The sequence below is a fragment of the Mesoplodon bidens genome, assembly GCF_964165515.1.
Source record: "Mesoplodon bidens genome assembly, chromosome: 3".
In the NCBI taxonomy this organism is placed as follows: domain Eukaryota; kingdom Metazoa; phylum Chordata; class Mammalia; order Artiodactyla; family Ziphiidae; genus Mesoplodon; species Mesoplodon bidens.
This window is the reverse complement of record NC_138178.1, coordinates 178,234,811-178,250,147: the sequence shown is the minus strand read 5'-3', so window position 1 is coordinate 178,250,147 and position 15,337 is coordinate 178,234,811. Positions and strand designations below refer to the sequence as shown.

Genomic DNA, 15,337 nt, shown 5'->3' with positions numbered 1-15,337 from the left:
GGCCGGTCCGCTTGAGTGGAGCACACTGTCCTTCCTGCCCGGCCTATGCCCGGGGTTGGCCTGCCCGGAGGCCCCAGGGATGACCTTTGAGGGACGATGTCCCCCCACCCCACTCCGGCGGGACTCACCGGAGGGGGATGCCCTGGCCGTCCGTGTCTCCACCTGGCTTCACCCCAGCCCCACGCCCCAAGGAAGCCACCCGGACTGCACAGCCGTCTGCCTACCAGCTCTGTCCATGCAGTGCCGCAGACCCTGACCACCAGGAAGGACCAGCCACCCTGCAGGGCCCAGAGCTGGCCAAGGCCGAGACTCGGGTCACTGCCAGGCCCTGGGCCCTGGGGCCTGAGGAGGCCCGAGAGAGCGGCCTGCCGGCGGTCACACCGCAAGCCTGGGACAGCCGGGAGTGGGTCCGGGGCGCCCGAGCAGCCCAGCGGGACGTGCCGTGGGCGCCACCTGGTGGGCGCGGAGAGGAGCCGGCTGCCGGCACTGGCCCGCGCGTCGGCCTCCAGGCGCCCGCCCAGAGAGGGGCGGGCGGAGCCTCAGCCCCTCCTCTCTCACGAGGACTCAACCCCGCAGGCGTGGCCGGGACAGGGCCGGGCGTTCACGGGGCCTGGCGCCTGGGCCCGGGGGAGGGGGCAGGAGCAGCCTGCTTCTCCAGGCTCCGGGGCCGGTGACCCTGACAAGACATTCCTTGGGGCGGGGTGGCTGCCGCTTCTGCTGGAAGGGGCGCCTGCGCGGAGCATGGGGTGGGTGGCGTCAGTCAGGCCTGCGGGCGCCTCTCTGGGCGGTGCCTGATTGCTCAGTTTTGATAGGCTCTGAACTATTTCACTCCCACAGCTTTTTTGGAAACCACAAACACACCAAATGTTACCTGCTAAATGATGCTTTGGATCCACATTTCAGATACATAAAAACGTCCTTCAAATTGGAAGCCTGTGCACTGTGGGTGGGAATGTAAAATGGCTCAGCCTCTGGAAAACAGTATGGAGGTTCCTCAAAAAAATAAAAATAGAACTACCATGTGACCCAGCAATTCCACTCCTGGGTACACATATACCCCAAAGAGCTGAAGGCAGGGTCTTGAAGAGGTGTGTATTTTAACACATAAAGAAAGGGAAACAATGTACATTGTAGACATGTAGACACCAGAGCCCACAGCAGTACCTTTCCATTATCCTTGAACTTCGAGCAAATGGTGCCCCAGAGCAGCAGATGTGGTGTGGAAAACCGGGAGGTGCCTCTGAAGCTGGAGCTGGGGCATGGGGGGTGGGGGGGCGGCCAGCTGGTCAGGCAGAGGGGCACAAGCTGCTCTTTCTCGTGGGACCTCCTTGATGATTGGGGGATGGGGGGATGGTTGGGGATAACTGGGGGATGCGGGTGATGGCCTTAGGGACATTCCTTGGCCTGGGACAGGCTTCAAGGTCATGGGCATGGACATGAGCACTAACTTACCCTGACGGTGTGTCCCATCTGGGTGGGTGGGGCCGAGAGGGAATGAGCCAAGACCGGAGACCCCAGAGCCTCCTGGCTTTCCCAGAGGTGGGGCTGTGCAGGCGCCTCCTGCAACAGCGTCGGGGCGGAGCGGTAGGGGTGCAGGGAGGCCGGCACCTCGGGGAGGAAACTCCTGGGCGCTATCCCGTCCCGGCCGCAGGGCCAGAGCAGAGCCGGAGGGGCCTGGTGAACAGCGGCCTGGGGCAGCGAGGACCAGCAGGGTGGAGGTCCCTCGGCCTGGCCTGCATGGGGGCCGAACGCCCTCCCATGTCCCACCCAGCCCTTCCAAGCAGCAGGCCGGGCCTCCGGAGGGACAGCAAGACAGGAACAGAAGTGCCTTTAGCACCCGTAGTGCCCACGTTTCAGCAGGCATGGCTGGGTGCTGCAGACGAGGCCCTGGGGGCTGCGGGTAGGCCAGCAGCTCCCAGCAAGGGGCCAGCCAGGCTGGGGTGTCGGGACGGCATAGGGGCGGGGTCTGCCCCCCGGTAAATGCCACTCCAGGGATGTCTGCTCAAAGACGGGTCATCATTCAACAGATACTGTCTACCCTTTCCCTTTGAATTTGCTTGTGTCTTCATACTCAAGGTGAATTTCTGGCAGACAACAGAGTTGGCTGGGTCTCAACTGTTGTTTAGACGATCTGAGGGCCTCCACCCCTACGGGGGTGCTTAGATCACCTACAGGAGTGGGATCTAGACGTGGCTGAGCTTAAACACCATCTTGCTGTGCCTCTGTGCGCCCCATTGGTTTTTTGTGCCTTCCTTCCTCTTTTTCGCCCTCATTTTGGATTAAATAACTATTTTTTTAACAACCCATTTTATCTTTTTAAAAAAATTTTTCTTAATTTTTTTGGCCACGTCAGGTCTTAGTTGCGGCACGTGGGCTTCTCTCTAGTTGTGGCACGTGGTCTTCTCTCTCCGGTTGTGGCACTCAGGCTCCAGGGTGCGTGGGCCCTGTAGTTTGCAGCACATGGGCTCTCTTGTTGAGGCGCGCGAGCTCAGTAGTTGTGGTGTGCGGGCTTAGTTCCTCCTCAGCATGTGGGATCTTAGTTTCCTGACCAGGGATCGAACCCGCGTCCCCTGTATTGGAATGCGGATTCTTTACTCCTGGACGACCAGGGAAGTCCCCCATTTTCTCTCTTTTATTGGCTTATTTCGATTTTACCAACTCTCTCACTGATGTTCCTTTTCTGTTCCAGGATCCAACCCAGGATCGCATGTGGAATTTAGAACAAGTCTCTCCTGAAGGAACGACTGTAGCCACGGCCTGTCGGATGTCAGTCCGTAACTCACCCAGCAGCCTGCCTTGGAGGGAAATTCAGCCCTTCACACGCACGGTCCTCTGAACACACACCTCCACTTGCCGTCTCCGTGCTGTGGTCACAACTTTTCCACGTGTTCAAAATCCCCAACATATATTATTAGTTTTGCTTTCAACAATTGTCTTTTTAACATTTTAAATATTCTTACTTGGTAAAATATATGTAAACTTTACCGCTTTAACCGTTTTTAAGTGACCAGCTCAGTGGCATTAAATGCATTCCCGTGGCTGTGGCACCAGCACCACCGTCTCCAGAGCTTTTCATCCTCACAAACTAAACCTCTGCTCCCGTCCAACACTCGCCGCCCCCTCCCCCAGCCCCCACCCTTCCACTGTCTGTTTCTGTGAACCCCACTGCTCTAAGGACCTCATAGGAGTGGAATCACACAGGACCTGTCCTTTTGTGACTGGCTACTTCACTCGGCCTGACATCCTCAAGGTCCATCCGTGCTGCCATCTGTGTCAGGATCTCCTTCCTTTCTGAGGCCGAATCATATTCCATCGCATGGATGGACCACAATTTGCTTATCCATTCATCCCTTGACGGACACGTGGTTTGTTTCCACGTTTTTACTCTTGTGAACGCTATTGCTATGAACATACGTGTACAGACATCTGCTTGAATCCCTGCTGGGTATTTGCCAGAAGTGGGATTGCTAGGTCACGTGGGCTCTACGTTTACGTTTCTGAGGAACAGCCATACTGTTCCACAGAGGCTGCACCACCTTACATCACCACAGCAGTGCACAGGGCTCCCGGGTCTGCACGGCCCCGCCAGCGCCTGTTTCCTGTTCAACAGCAGCCCCGCTGCCGGGCGGGGCAGCATCTCCTGTGTTATTGAGCTCTGTTTCCCTAATGATGAGAGATGCTGAGCATCTCTTCACGTGCTCACTGGGGCCGCGGTCTGCAGGTGGACACTGGGACGGAGGCCCAGGGCCTCTACAGGAAGCCAGGTGAGAGGAGGTGAGCCCACGATGAGGGCTCGTGCTGCACTCACGTGGCCGAGCCAGAGAGGCCTCAGGAGGTTCTCAGCTCAGGAAGACCCATGGGCTCACGTGCAGCCGCCCCCAACACCTCATGCCTCCCTGTGGCCCTCCCCCGCTCCTGCTTCAGGGGTCCTAGGCTCTACACTCGGGGCAACCCCCCCGGCCCAGCCCCCTGGAAGAGTCAGTCACTTGACCCTCCACAGTGGGTGCCCCCGCTGCCCACGGGACACCGCCCTGCTCCCCGCCCCAGAGAGCCTCTCTTCTCCTCCAGGGTTTCTCGGAGGGGCTGGGACTGACCACCCGCGGATTCATCCCGAGGGCCTGGGCCCACGGCGCTGCAAGGACCCCGCGTGTGGGAACCAGGGCCCGAGACCCAGGTGAGGAGGCCCCGCGCAGGGCTGCGACCCTCCCTTCCCCCCTTCGTCCGCTCCCCCACCTCAGGCCACACGGGCTGCACCACCCAGACGGAACTGACAGGCAGGTTACCCGGGGCCTGGCCACCCACACAGCAGCGTATTACGGTGGCATTTCAGGGACAGCCTGGGACGCGGCCCCACCCCCGAGAGGCATTGGAGCCCCACCTGGGCTCACACGCTCTGGACTTCAGTGTCCCCACCTGTCAACGGGGCGACCGGCGGCACCTGGCACGGAGCTCAGGGCGCTGCCAGGTGGGAGCCGGGCAGACCACGGGCCCCAGGGGCACTGACAAGTGAGTCCTCTTGTCCAAATATAAAGGCTTTATTCTCTTCTGTGGTCAGGAGAACAAAATACAAAATAGAAAGGCTGTCCCCTCCCGCCCCTCCCCCCAGTCCCTCAGCGTGGACGGCGGCGAGGTCGTCCAGGCAGGGCTGCCGTCCTCTCCCGGCCTCAGGCCTCGAACATGGCGCAGCTGGCGCACAGCACTTTCTCGTGGAGGTCGTCACTGCAGCTGCGACACCGCGAGGATGGGGGAGAGGAGCTGGCGTTAGGGCCGAGTTCCCGGGAGCGGCCGACCCCACCTGGTCCCTCGGCTTTATCTGGAGGCAGGGCCGTCGGCCCAGACAGAACCAGTTACGAAGAGGCCCCACAGCCGCAGGGGGCCGGGCCCACAGGGCCGGGTCCTTGGAGGACACCCGCAGAGGGGGGCGGCTCGAGGGCCCGGGGTGAGGCCGAGCACGGGACTCGCAGAGTGCGGGGCTCCAGGAGCAGCCCCCCGCGGCCCCCCTAGACCCAGCCCCCCGAAAGGTATCTGCCTCTGGAGCACGAGGGTAAACGTCTGGGGTGCTCGCTGGAGCCGCCCCCACGGACCGACAGCTAAGGAGCCCCCGGGGCTCAGCCCGGCTCTCACGGCGGCCAGGTGCGCAGCGGGCTTGACTGGCCCCGGGTGGCTCACAGGGGCAGCAGCCCAGGTAGGGCAGGGACGTGGCAACGCAGCGAATGGCCGGGGACGCGCGTCGGGAGACGTGCTGAAAGGCGGCGGCAGCACGCCCGAGGTGCCGCGGCAAAGGGTCCACGTGCAGGGCCGGGAGCTCGGCTCCAGCTCTCGGCGGCGATGCCCCACCCGCGGCCGTGCCGGACCCTGGAGACAAGGCAGCCACCAGGTGCGGGCGGGATGCCCACTTCCAGGGCGGCGCTGAAGCTCGGAGGCCTGAGGCGTGGCCTCCAGAGGGGACCCAGAACGCGTCGTCTGTTTCTCACCCCTCACCCGGGTCAGAGAGCCCCGCCCGCCGGGGCCTGAGAAACAGGCAGGTGCGCGGCGGGCTCTGCGGGCGCTTGGGGACCAGGCAGCAGAGAGCAGGGGCGGGGGAGGCTGCCACGGGAGTCCCTGAGGAGGAGGACGGCCCCGGGGAGGGAAGCAGCTGCCAGCAGGCGGGGCACCCACCCCGCCCCTCAGCTGGCCTTGTGCTGTGCGCAGCTCCTCCTCCAGGGAAAAGCCACTGGCAAGGCCCTGCCCGTCTCAGTTTACATATAAATAGGAAGAAAGGAAAAACTGAGTTGGCAGAATCAAAAGAAAGAGTATTCCACACCCACGCCTCGCCCGGCACCTGACCCTGAACTGGCCAGCACGTGACCCCTGAACTGGCCAGCACGTGACCCTGAACTGGCCAGCACGGGAGGCCCACGCTGGCCTCCGTCCTTCTGCCCAGCGCGGCCCAACCGTGCAGCAACCCACCTCTCGGGAGGCGTGTTTTTAACTTTCCACGGTTGGGGTTGGTTTTTTTTTTTTTTTGTGGTGGGGGGGCGTTGGTTTTAAAGGCCATTGGGACTAAACTGGTTTGAGATCTGCAGAACTTTTCTTACGGGGCACTGCCCATCCCTACCCGTCAGCTGGCAGTGGCCGCTGGGACGAGGACAGCGCCCGAAACCTCCTGGGCAGGGACAGGGTCCACCGGCTGTGGCGGACATGCTCACCCAAGTCACAGATAAACGCTTGTTTCCTGCCCTCACCTGTCAGGTGTCCTCCGCTAACGAGCGCGCTACATAGGAAGGCCACGTGAGGCTTCCTGACGCCAGGGCTCAAAGGACTAGAGCACGGATGGTCTGGGACAGACCACAGACAGCGCAGAGCTGACCTACAAGGTCTGGACTTCCTCCAGAAAGGATCTCAAGGTCTTGGAAAAACTCAAGCTGAGCAAAGCATTCACTGGCATCACATCGTCCCACCGGGCAATGCGGGATGGGCCTGCCGCCCCCACTCCCCGACGGGGCCCGCACTCACTCCACGAGGGCACACAGGGTGCAGGCCACTGCCCCACAGCCGCAGCAGGTGCGCACGCAGCGCCCGCACAGGGCCCGCTCGCACTGGCCACACGCCGCCTTCCCGTCCACGGCCCGCACGCACGACGAGCAGGCTCCCGATGCCGCCATGGCTGGGTCTGTGGGGAAGAAACACCCATCAGCCCAAAGGGGACCTGGAGCGCTGGGGCTGGGGGCCACCCTTCCTCCCGCGCCTGACCGACCACTAGGTCCTAAGACGACAACCTGTGCGTAAGCACAGCACCCAGACCCGTTCACCAGGGAGAGATCCCAGCTGGCTTCCGTGACTCCCACCTACAATTCCCACCACCCAAATGTCGGTACCTAAGGGTCAGCCCTTCTCCTGACCGCCTGCATCAGAAGTCGCTAGGCCTTCGTCCCCTGTGTGTCTCACAGCTGCGTCTCAAAGCGTGGTCCCTGCATCACGGGTTAACACAGGGGTCCCTTTGCCCCACCCAGACCCGGGGGCGGGAGAATTTTTAACCAGCGACACAGATGACAGTCTGAGACGCACACCACACTGCACAGGGACTCGAACAGGCTTTTCCCACCCAGCCAGGTGGGACTCCGTGGGAGAGCTGCAGGCGGAAAGCAGGCAGGACACCCAGGAGGGTCACCCAGAGGGGTCTCTGTTCCTTTCCGATCCAACAGTTAGAAGCTGTTCGCAGCTACCAGACGTGGATGTTGGTGACAGCAGAGCCTCCTAATGTCAGGAGCCTGCAGGCCCTCGCCCTGTTCATATTGTCAGACTCGGGCCAGGCTCCCTCCAGCCCAGGTAGGAAAAGCCCCTGCCGCATCCCGTCCTTAGCACACAGCTGGGAAGCGCCTGCCATGGGCCTCACTCACCAGCCTCAGAGGCCTGGGCTCGACTCCTGGTCAGTCGGCCGTCGGGCCCGATCAGCATCTGCCCGCGTGCGGCCCGAGGGGCTTCCGTGGGGCCAGGCTTCGGGGACTCCGGAGTGTCGACGATGGCGCAGCCTTCCTCCCACGCGGGGTCCATGCAGGCCTGGGCCCCGCGGAAGAGGAGCTGCGTGGTCTTTTCTGCGGAGGACAACCATTTCCCCGCTTACACCGCTGCAGCACGGAAGCACCTGCATGGCCACCCTGTGCCTTGAGCTGTGCGTGGCCGGGCCTCTGGTTATCCAGCCACCCCAGACCACGCTGCTCCCTGGCGAGCTGGGTCCCACCCTGACCTCCTGCCTGGGCTCCGCGGCCACCTCCTCCAAGAAGGTTCTGGACGCTGCAGCCCCACCTGGGCTCCCCGTGCTATCACTCTGCTCATTCTCCACACGTGTGGCCTCACCTCCTCGCCGTTCGTCTCCTCCCCAGCACCCACAAGCCGGTTTCGTCCAGCAGAGGAAGCTCTGCGCTGTGGAGTGCTCACTAACGCACAGCCAGAGACTCAGAGCTGAGCCCACACCCCAGGCCAGCACGCACCCCTTCACTTACCACGGCGCTGCTAGCAGAAGGCATGGCAGCAACAAGCTCCAGACAAGGTGCCCCAGAACTTTCCAGACCTCTGTGGGCCCTGGACACCCCCCACCCCTGACCCCAGAGCTGAGGTGGTTTCCCAGCAACCAGAGCAGTGGCTTTCCATCAGGGCACTGGGGGCTTTCACAAGGTCAAAGGCCAGGCGCCAGCCCCAGAAATGCTTTCTTTGTGGTGTTCTGCCCTGTCCCAACAGAGCCAGGGTGGAGACCTCAGAAGCTGCTGGTGCTAAGTGAAACCGACAGAAACACAGTTGGGTAACTCAAATGGAGTGGCTGATGACAGCCCCGTCACACCCAGTTCCTCCTCCTGCAATCCCCCCCACCCCCACTTATAATAGGGTGGGACTGGGGGGAGGTCATGTGGTGAGGCTAATACTTGTCTTCAAGGGCCTGTGGTCCATTCAAGATAAAGAGACCAGGGTTCAGGCTTGGAATTCATTACACACGAGCTCACGCTGGCCTACGTCCTGCCCTTCTTAGGGAATGCCCCGGGAGCCACGCACTCCCTCTGTGACGGAGCGCTGCGAAGGACAAGCCCCTGCAAATGCTCCAGAACATCGTGGTCAAGAGCTAGACTGACTTAGCCCCCATTTATTTTTAATTCTTCTCTCTGTCTGCAGTGTTTACATTTTTTGAAGGTCCTGAGAGGATAACACTTGCAGTCTGGCCATAGTACTCACAGCTTCACTCATTTTTATCACCTGCACGGCCTCGAAAGGCATTTGCATTTGCAACCCTGCATGTGCAAGAAAAGAAAGGGCACAGCAGCTGCTGAGGGGGGCAGCGGGGTGGGGAGCAGCAGGAGGAAGAGAAGCAGGGTCTCCCCAGGCGAGGCTCTTCGCCACACCCCTAATGCACGGCAGCACCACTCAGTCACAGACACCCAGGTAACCATCTGACTGTTCTACACGCACAAACCTCGTGCCTCCAACCACTAGTTAAGGTAAATTCCACTTTGTAGTTACCCCAGGGTATTAACCCCCCCAAAGCAATGATCAATAATATCAATGCGCCCAAAAACCTGCATGAGGAAGCCAGAGAAGGCTTCCTAGGTCAGTGTCTTTACATCTCTGGAACTGGACACTCCAGTCACAATGAACCGGACAGCACTCTCCAACTTCCCGGTTTTTGCATAGACTGTTCCCTCTGCCTGGAATTCCCTTCCTCTCCCTCTCTGCCTGCCTAACCCTGCAGGATTCGTCTTCGACTCTGTTCCTCCACGAGACCTCTGACAGCCTGCAGGTGGTCCTGCAGCGACCCGTGCCTGCCCTGATGACCTCTGGAGAGCGGTTCTCTGGCTGGCCCCCCAGTAGACAGCAAGGCAGGGTCTCCCGCAGCCGCAGCGCCTGGCAAGGAAGGCGCGCTCCACAAACGCCTCTCGGGTCAGAACGGGTGCTTCTACCGGCTTATTCCACCGGGTCTTCCCACTCCCCGGCCTCTCGCTGGGCTGGTCAGACCAGGGCTGGCTCCTGCGCGAGTCCAGCACTCCCACAGGACAGAGCCCCGTCTCGGCCCCACGCGGAGGCCGCCTGTTTCGGGAAGGTGGAGGGCGGGGACAGGTCGTGGACGCGGGCGCATTCACAGCGCCCAAATTGCTGCTCCCAAACCCGGCCGGGCGGCTGGCCCCGGTCCCCGGCTCCAGGGGGCGCGGCCTGCGGAGACCGCCTGCCCGACCCCGCTTCCCCTCACTCACCGAAGATCTCCCGCGTGAGGCGTTCGGCGCACACGCCGCGACTCAGCTCCCTCCGACCCACACGCACCTTGAGCTGCAGCGGGGCCGCGTCCGCGAAGGGGCAGCCCCGCTTGGGCATGGCCGCGGCCCGCAGCGGCGCAGCTCCGCGGCGGCGCCTCGCCTTTCCGTGACGTCACAGCCGTGCGCCAACCCCTGCGCGGGGCGGGGGCGGGGCTGGTGCGCGGCGCGACGCGGGATAGGCCCGGGAGGAGGGCGGGGCGGGGCTGCTGCACGGCGCGACGCGGGATAGGCCCGGGGCGGGGGCGGGGAAGCGGGAAGGCGATGTGGTGCGCACGCGCCGCAGGATGGGCTGGGGGAGACATCGGGGGCGGGACTCGTGTGAGGGCTGGCTCGTGATAGGTCGGAGGCGACATGTGGGAGGGACTGGTAGGAGGGGGTGCGGAAGGGAGTAGCGTCTCGGCTGTTTTTAGTTTTGCTCCCCAAACAACTCTCGAAACTGGTTATACTTCTCCGTTTAAATCACCAAAAGTTCGCGGATGATTCACTTTTCTGTAATTCTTAATTTGGAGGACTGCCCCGCCCTCACAAGTGGAGAGTGCCGCATGAACGCACTGGACACACGTCACGGGCCGGGTTTCGGGCCCTGCTGCGTCATGCGGGGCAGGCCTGACGTAATGTCGGGCTGTGACAGAGCCGTGCGGCTCCGGCCCCACCTCGGCCTCTGGCGGCCGCCTGCCCGCCCGACCCTCGTCCTGTCCGCTGCCCCCGGGGTCGTCCCGCTCGTTCCGCTGTCGCCTGGATTTCCGCTGACAAGCCGAGGGCCTCTGTCTTACAGGCCGCGCCCCATGCGACGCACCCCTCACGTGACACCACCCCACGTGACGCACACCACAGCCCAGGACACCCGCAGGGGTTGGGCAGGGCCAGCCTCCGGTCCACCTGCCCCTTCCCGCCCCGCATGGCGGGTCTAGAGGGACCAGGCCGAAAGTGGGGCTTCGGCCAGCGTTCTTCCTGTTGCGTGACCGCATGGTGGGGTACTATACCTGTTAGCGGTCTGCAGTCACTGTGACAAAAAGACGCTTGATTGGTTTTATCCCAGAAATAGATGAAATTCCCAGGAGTGTTGTTTTTAATCCTACAGGTCTTGGGAATTTTAAAAGACTTCTTTGCGTTCAGATTTGAAACTGCCTTAGGCTCGTTTAAGACACAGTAGATAGATGCAAAACATTGTGATTAAAAGAGAATCTTGTTAGCTCTTCTATTTCAACCTAATTTTAATTTAAGAAATATTTGTTGAGGGCCCAGTCAGCGCTGGATTAGTTTTCTAGAGGTGCTGTAACAAAGCACTCAGACTGAGGGCTTAAACAGTAGACATTTATGTTCTGACAGTTCTGGAAGTTGGAAGTCTTAAGATCAAGGTGTGTGCAGAGCTGGTTTCTCCTTGGCCTGCAGACGGCCGTCTTCTCCCTGCTCTCACGTGGTCGTCCCTCTGTGTGTGTCTGTGTCCTCACCTCCTCTTCTGATAAGGACGCCAGTCAGACTGGATTAAGGCCAACCCATATGACCGCTTTAAAACTTAATTACCTCCTGGTTCCTCAAAAAGTTGAAAATAGAACTGCAATGTGATCCAGCAATGCCGCTTCTGTGTATACAAAGGAATTGAAATCATTACCTTGAAGCGCTATCTGCACCATGTTCCCTGCAGCATTCTTACAATAACCAAGACATGGAAACAACCTAAGTGTTCATCAATGGATGAGTGGATAAAGAAGATGTGATATTTGGAATATACATATAATGAAATATTATTCAGCCATAAAAAGAAGGCCATTCTGCCAGTTGCAATAACGTGAATGAATCTGGAGGACATTTTGCTAACCGAAATGTCAGAGAAAGAGAAATACAGTAATGTATGATATCATTTATATGTGCAATCCAAAATCATCAAACTTGGGACTTCCCTGGTGGTCCAGTGCATAAGACGCTGTGCTTCCAATGCAGCGGGCCTGGGTTTGATCCCTCGTTGGGGAACTAGATCCCACATGCACGCTGCAACTAAGAAGTCCGCATGTGGCAACGAAGATCCCGCATGCCGCAACTAAGACCCAGCGCAACCTAAGTAAGTAAGTAAATAAATAAATATTAACCAAAAAAAAAATCATCAAACTCATAGAAACAGAGTAGAATGGTGGTTGCCAGGGGCTGGGCTTGGGGGAAATGGGGAGCTGTTGGTCAAAGGGTACAAACTTCCAGTTATATGGTAGATAAGTTCCAGGGATCTAATGTACAGCTCAGTGACTATAGTTAGCAAGTATTGTGTACGTGCAGGTTGCTAAGAGTAGATCTTAACTGTTCTCACCATAACAACAACAACAACAAAACGGTGATTATATGAGGTGAAGGATGTATTATCTAACCTTATTATAGCTTTTGCAATATGTATGTGTATAAAATCATCACACTGTACACCTTAATGTTGTAAAAATTAAGAAGCAGAAACCTCATTTAAAATGGAGTCAGAGGGAATTCCCTGGCGGTCCAGTAGTTAGGGCTTCGCACTTTCACTGCAGAGGGCTTGGGTTCAATCCCCGGTCGGGGAGCTAAGATCCTGCAAGCCGCATGGTGTGGCAAAAAAAAAAAAAAAAAAAAAAAAAAGAGTCAGGAGGCCAGAAGAGGGAGCAAGCATGCCCTACTGCACTACATTAATTGCAGACCAAATAGAAAAAGAGTACCTTGCATCTACAAAGAAGAAGGTTACTACTTTACTACCCAGCAGGAGGAAGAATTTCTCCTTGCCCGACAACAGCCCAGCCAATAAAAGTCTGTCACAACTCAGCCAATGAAAGACCACTTACATGTCAAACTCCCAGTTTCCACCAATGGGTTCTTTGCCCAGACTAGCCCCTCCATCTCCTCCTTCTCAAGAGTTTTCTCTCCTTTGTTCTCCAGACTTGCCTGTGGTTAGCCATAGATTACATATCCTGAATTGCAATTTTTTGCCGTTCCCAAATAAACCCATTTTGCTGGTCTTTTATTGTTTTATGTCAACAGTGTACAATTAAGGTGTACATTATATGTCAATTATATGTTCTGTATCAATTATATCTAAGTATATGTCAGTTACACCTCAATAAAGCTTCGGAAAAAAATGACCTCTTCAAAGTCCCTACCTCCAAATCAGTCCCGTTCGGAGGTACTGGGAGTTGAGGCATCAACATGTGAAGTTTGGGGGACACAGTTCAGCCCATAATAGATACCGAGCTCTGTGCTCGGCCCTTAGGGGTGGTGTGGAGCAGCGGCAGCGGGGTCCCTGCCCTCTGGGGGAACAAATGTCACAAAAGGGGAAGGACGGGAGCTGTGGAAGCAGAGTAAGGAGAACTGCCTTGCCCGGGGCGGGGCGATACCCCAGGAAAACCGAACTCAGGCAAAGCATTTGCGGAGTGGCATAATTTGACCTTAGAAAGTTGGACATTCTGGAAGTGAATATGTGTCAGATGAGGAAGGAACACGCTTTCTGTTTTCCCACGAGAAGTGCAGCAAACTTCCCCTCTAACAAATGCAGAGTGGGTAAGGCTGGCAGGAAACGTATTCATTGATATGTTTCATCAAAGTTGCCTCGGGGTCCTAAAATTGTGAGTAATTATCATCTCAGTTATGTAAGATGGTTGTATGGTTACTCTGAGTAACTTTTAGATTGGGGTATAATTTACTTACAGTGCGGTTGTGTGTATTTACGCCCAGTGGAATGCCCAGATGGTAAATGTATAAAATTCTGCCAGTTACGATGACCCCGTAACCCCTCCCGGGGGCAGAAGTGACCATTGCTCTGTTTTCATCCCTACAGGGACGCTGCCGTCCTAGAACCTCACAGGCTCGGTCTCATTCTGCATGTGCACCTTTGTGTCTGGCTTTTTCCATCAGTTCGATCCGAGACCGGCCACCGTCCTGCACCCCTCAGTAGTCCATTCCTTCTGTTGCTGAGTGTATTCTGTGTGTGGATGGACCACAGTTTGTTCACCTGTCGACTGACACCTGGGCTGTGCCAGGTTTGGGCTCTGATGAGGGCAGCTGCTCTGAACATTCTCGTCTAAGGCTTTTTCTGTACATTCATGGTCATTTGTTGTGGGTCAGTGCCTAGGAGTGGAATGGCTATCTGATGGTAGGGTAGATGAATGTTAAACTTCTGAGCAAACCGGCAGCTTTCCAAAGTGTTTGGGAAAACACTTTTTTGTTGTTTTTGTTTTTTTTACATTTTGGCCGCGCCCCCGCGGCATATGGGATCTTAGTTCCGCGACCAGGGGTCGAACCCTTGCCGCCTGCGGTGGAAGCACAGAGTCTTAACCACTGGACCGCCAGGGAAGTCCCTGGAAAAACACGTTTTATCAAACAACGTTATCAAATCACGTACTTGTCTTTTATCCACGTATTGACTTGCGACCACTGTGAGTGGGGCTGTGTTACTGGTGCAAAGAGGAGAGAGCACCTTATTCTAACTACTCAGACCCCCACAACATCTGATGCTGAGAAAAGGGGGCCGTCTATCCTAACCTCACCCAGAGGACACAGCCTCCCGTCCCTGGGCCGCACGGGAGTGAGGAAGCTGGTGCCAGGGAAGAATGATTTCCCCTCCAAATTGGTGTCTTTTCACCTTGTATAACACCTGCAGATACTCAAAGACATTGCCTGGGGCTGCCTCCCCAAGATTTTGTCCAGAGATCAAAGGAAAGAACAGCTCGTATTCGAGTGGAGAATTTAGCAGCTACTACATAATATAGTGGCTTTTTGCAGCTTTGTAATTTAAATTGCAGGTTGAGCTTGCCAAGCCAGGAGTGCAGCTTTTTATGCAGAATGAAATGATTTCTTTGGAAAACGCCTACTCTGGTTGATTGCTCAAAGCGTACATCCCTCTGTCGTAGCAGGATGGTCATGTGGTCAGGAGAAGCACAGTATCCCCGGGGGCAGGGAGAAGAGCTGGGCTCCACCTCCTCTTTCCTTAAGGACTCACCCTGCCTTTGGCCTCTCCTTTCGTCCCTCTTGCTCTGTCGTGGGAGGAAATAATTCTTGGGAAACTCCAAGATCAGTTTCTGCCGGCGCTTCTCACCTGTAGCCCTGCTGCCCGAGGAAGCCGGTCCACACGCATGCCCCTGACATCTTTCAAATTGCTGAAGCCTGTTCTCGGCACTGTTTGGAAAAGTTCGCTGGCGGGTGTGAAGCCACACACCCGATCTGTGGCCCCTTCACCCAACATGCTGTCACATGAGTTTGGGGCTCCGTGGTGCAAGCCGGTGACACCGGACCCTGCGGAACCGCCTGGGGCCGGCAGGGTCCATGGGAAGCAAGCCGAGTTGGCAGCGGCCCAATGTCAGTGAACCCAGCTGGCATCCTCAGCTCTAAAAAGCTAGGATTTAGGGCTTCCCTGGTGGCGCAGTGGTTAAGAATCCACCTGCCAACCCAGGAGACACAGGTTCGAGCCCTGGTCTGGGAAGATGCCACATGCTGCGGAGCAACTAAGCCCGTGCGCCACAACTACTGAGCCTGTGCTCTAGAGCCCGTGAGCCACAACTACTGAAGCCCACGCGCCTAGAGCCCTCGCTCCGCAACAAGAGAAGCCACGGCAATGA

General features: G+C 57.7%; 1 protein-coding gene across 1 annotated transcript; it reads right to left on the bottom strand.

The window, feature by feature from the left end:
- Positions 1 to 4,516: 4,516 nt before the first annotated feature.
- Positions 4,517 to 9,881, bottom strand: SIVA1 (SIVA1 apoptosis inducing factor). The gene is made up of 4 exons (XM_081230384.1): positions 9,717 to 9,881; positions 7,380 to 7,574; positions 6,496 to 6,652; positions 4,517 to 4,725 (listed from the first exon to the last, which is right to left on the bottom strand). Exons 1-4 carry the CDS (start codon positions 9,832 to 9,834, stop codon positions 4,665 to 4,667), a joined length of 531 nt encoding a protein of 176 aa, XP_081086510.1. The 5' UTR covers positions 9,835 to 9,881; the 3' UTR covers positions 4,517 to 4,664.
- Between the last annotated feature and the right edge of the window lie 5,456 nt (positions 9,882 to 15,337).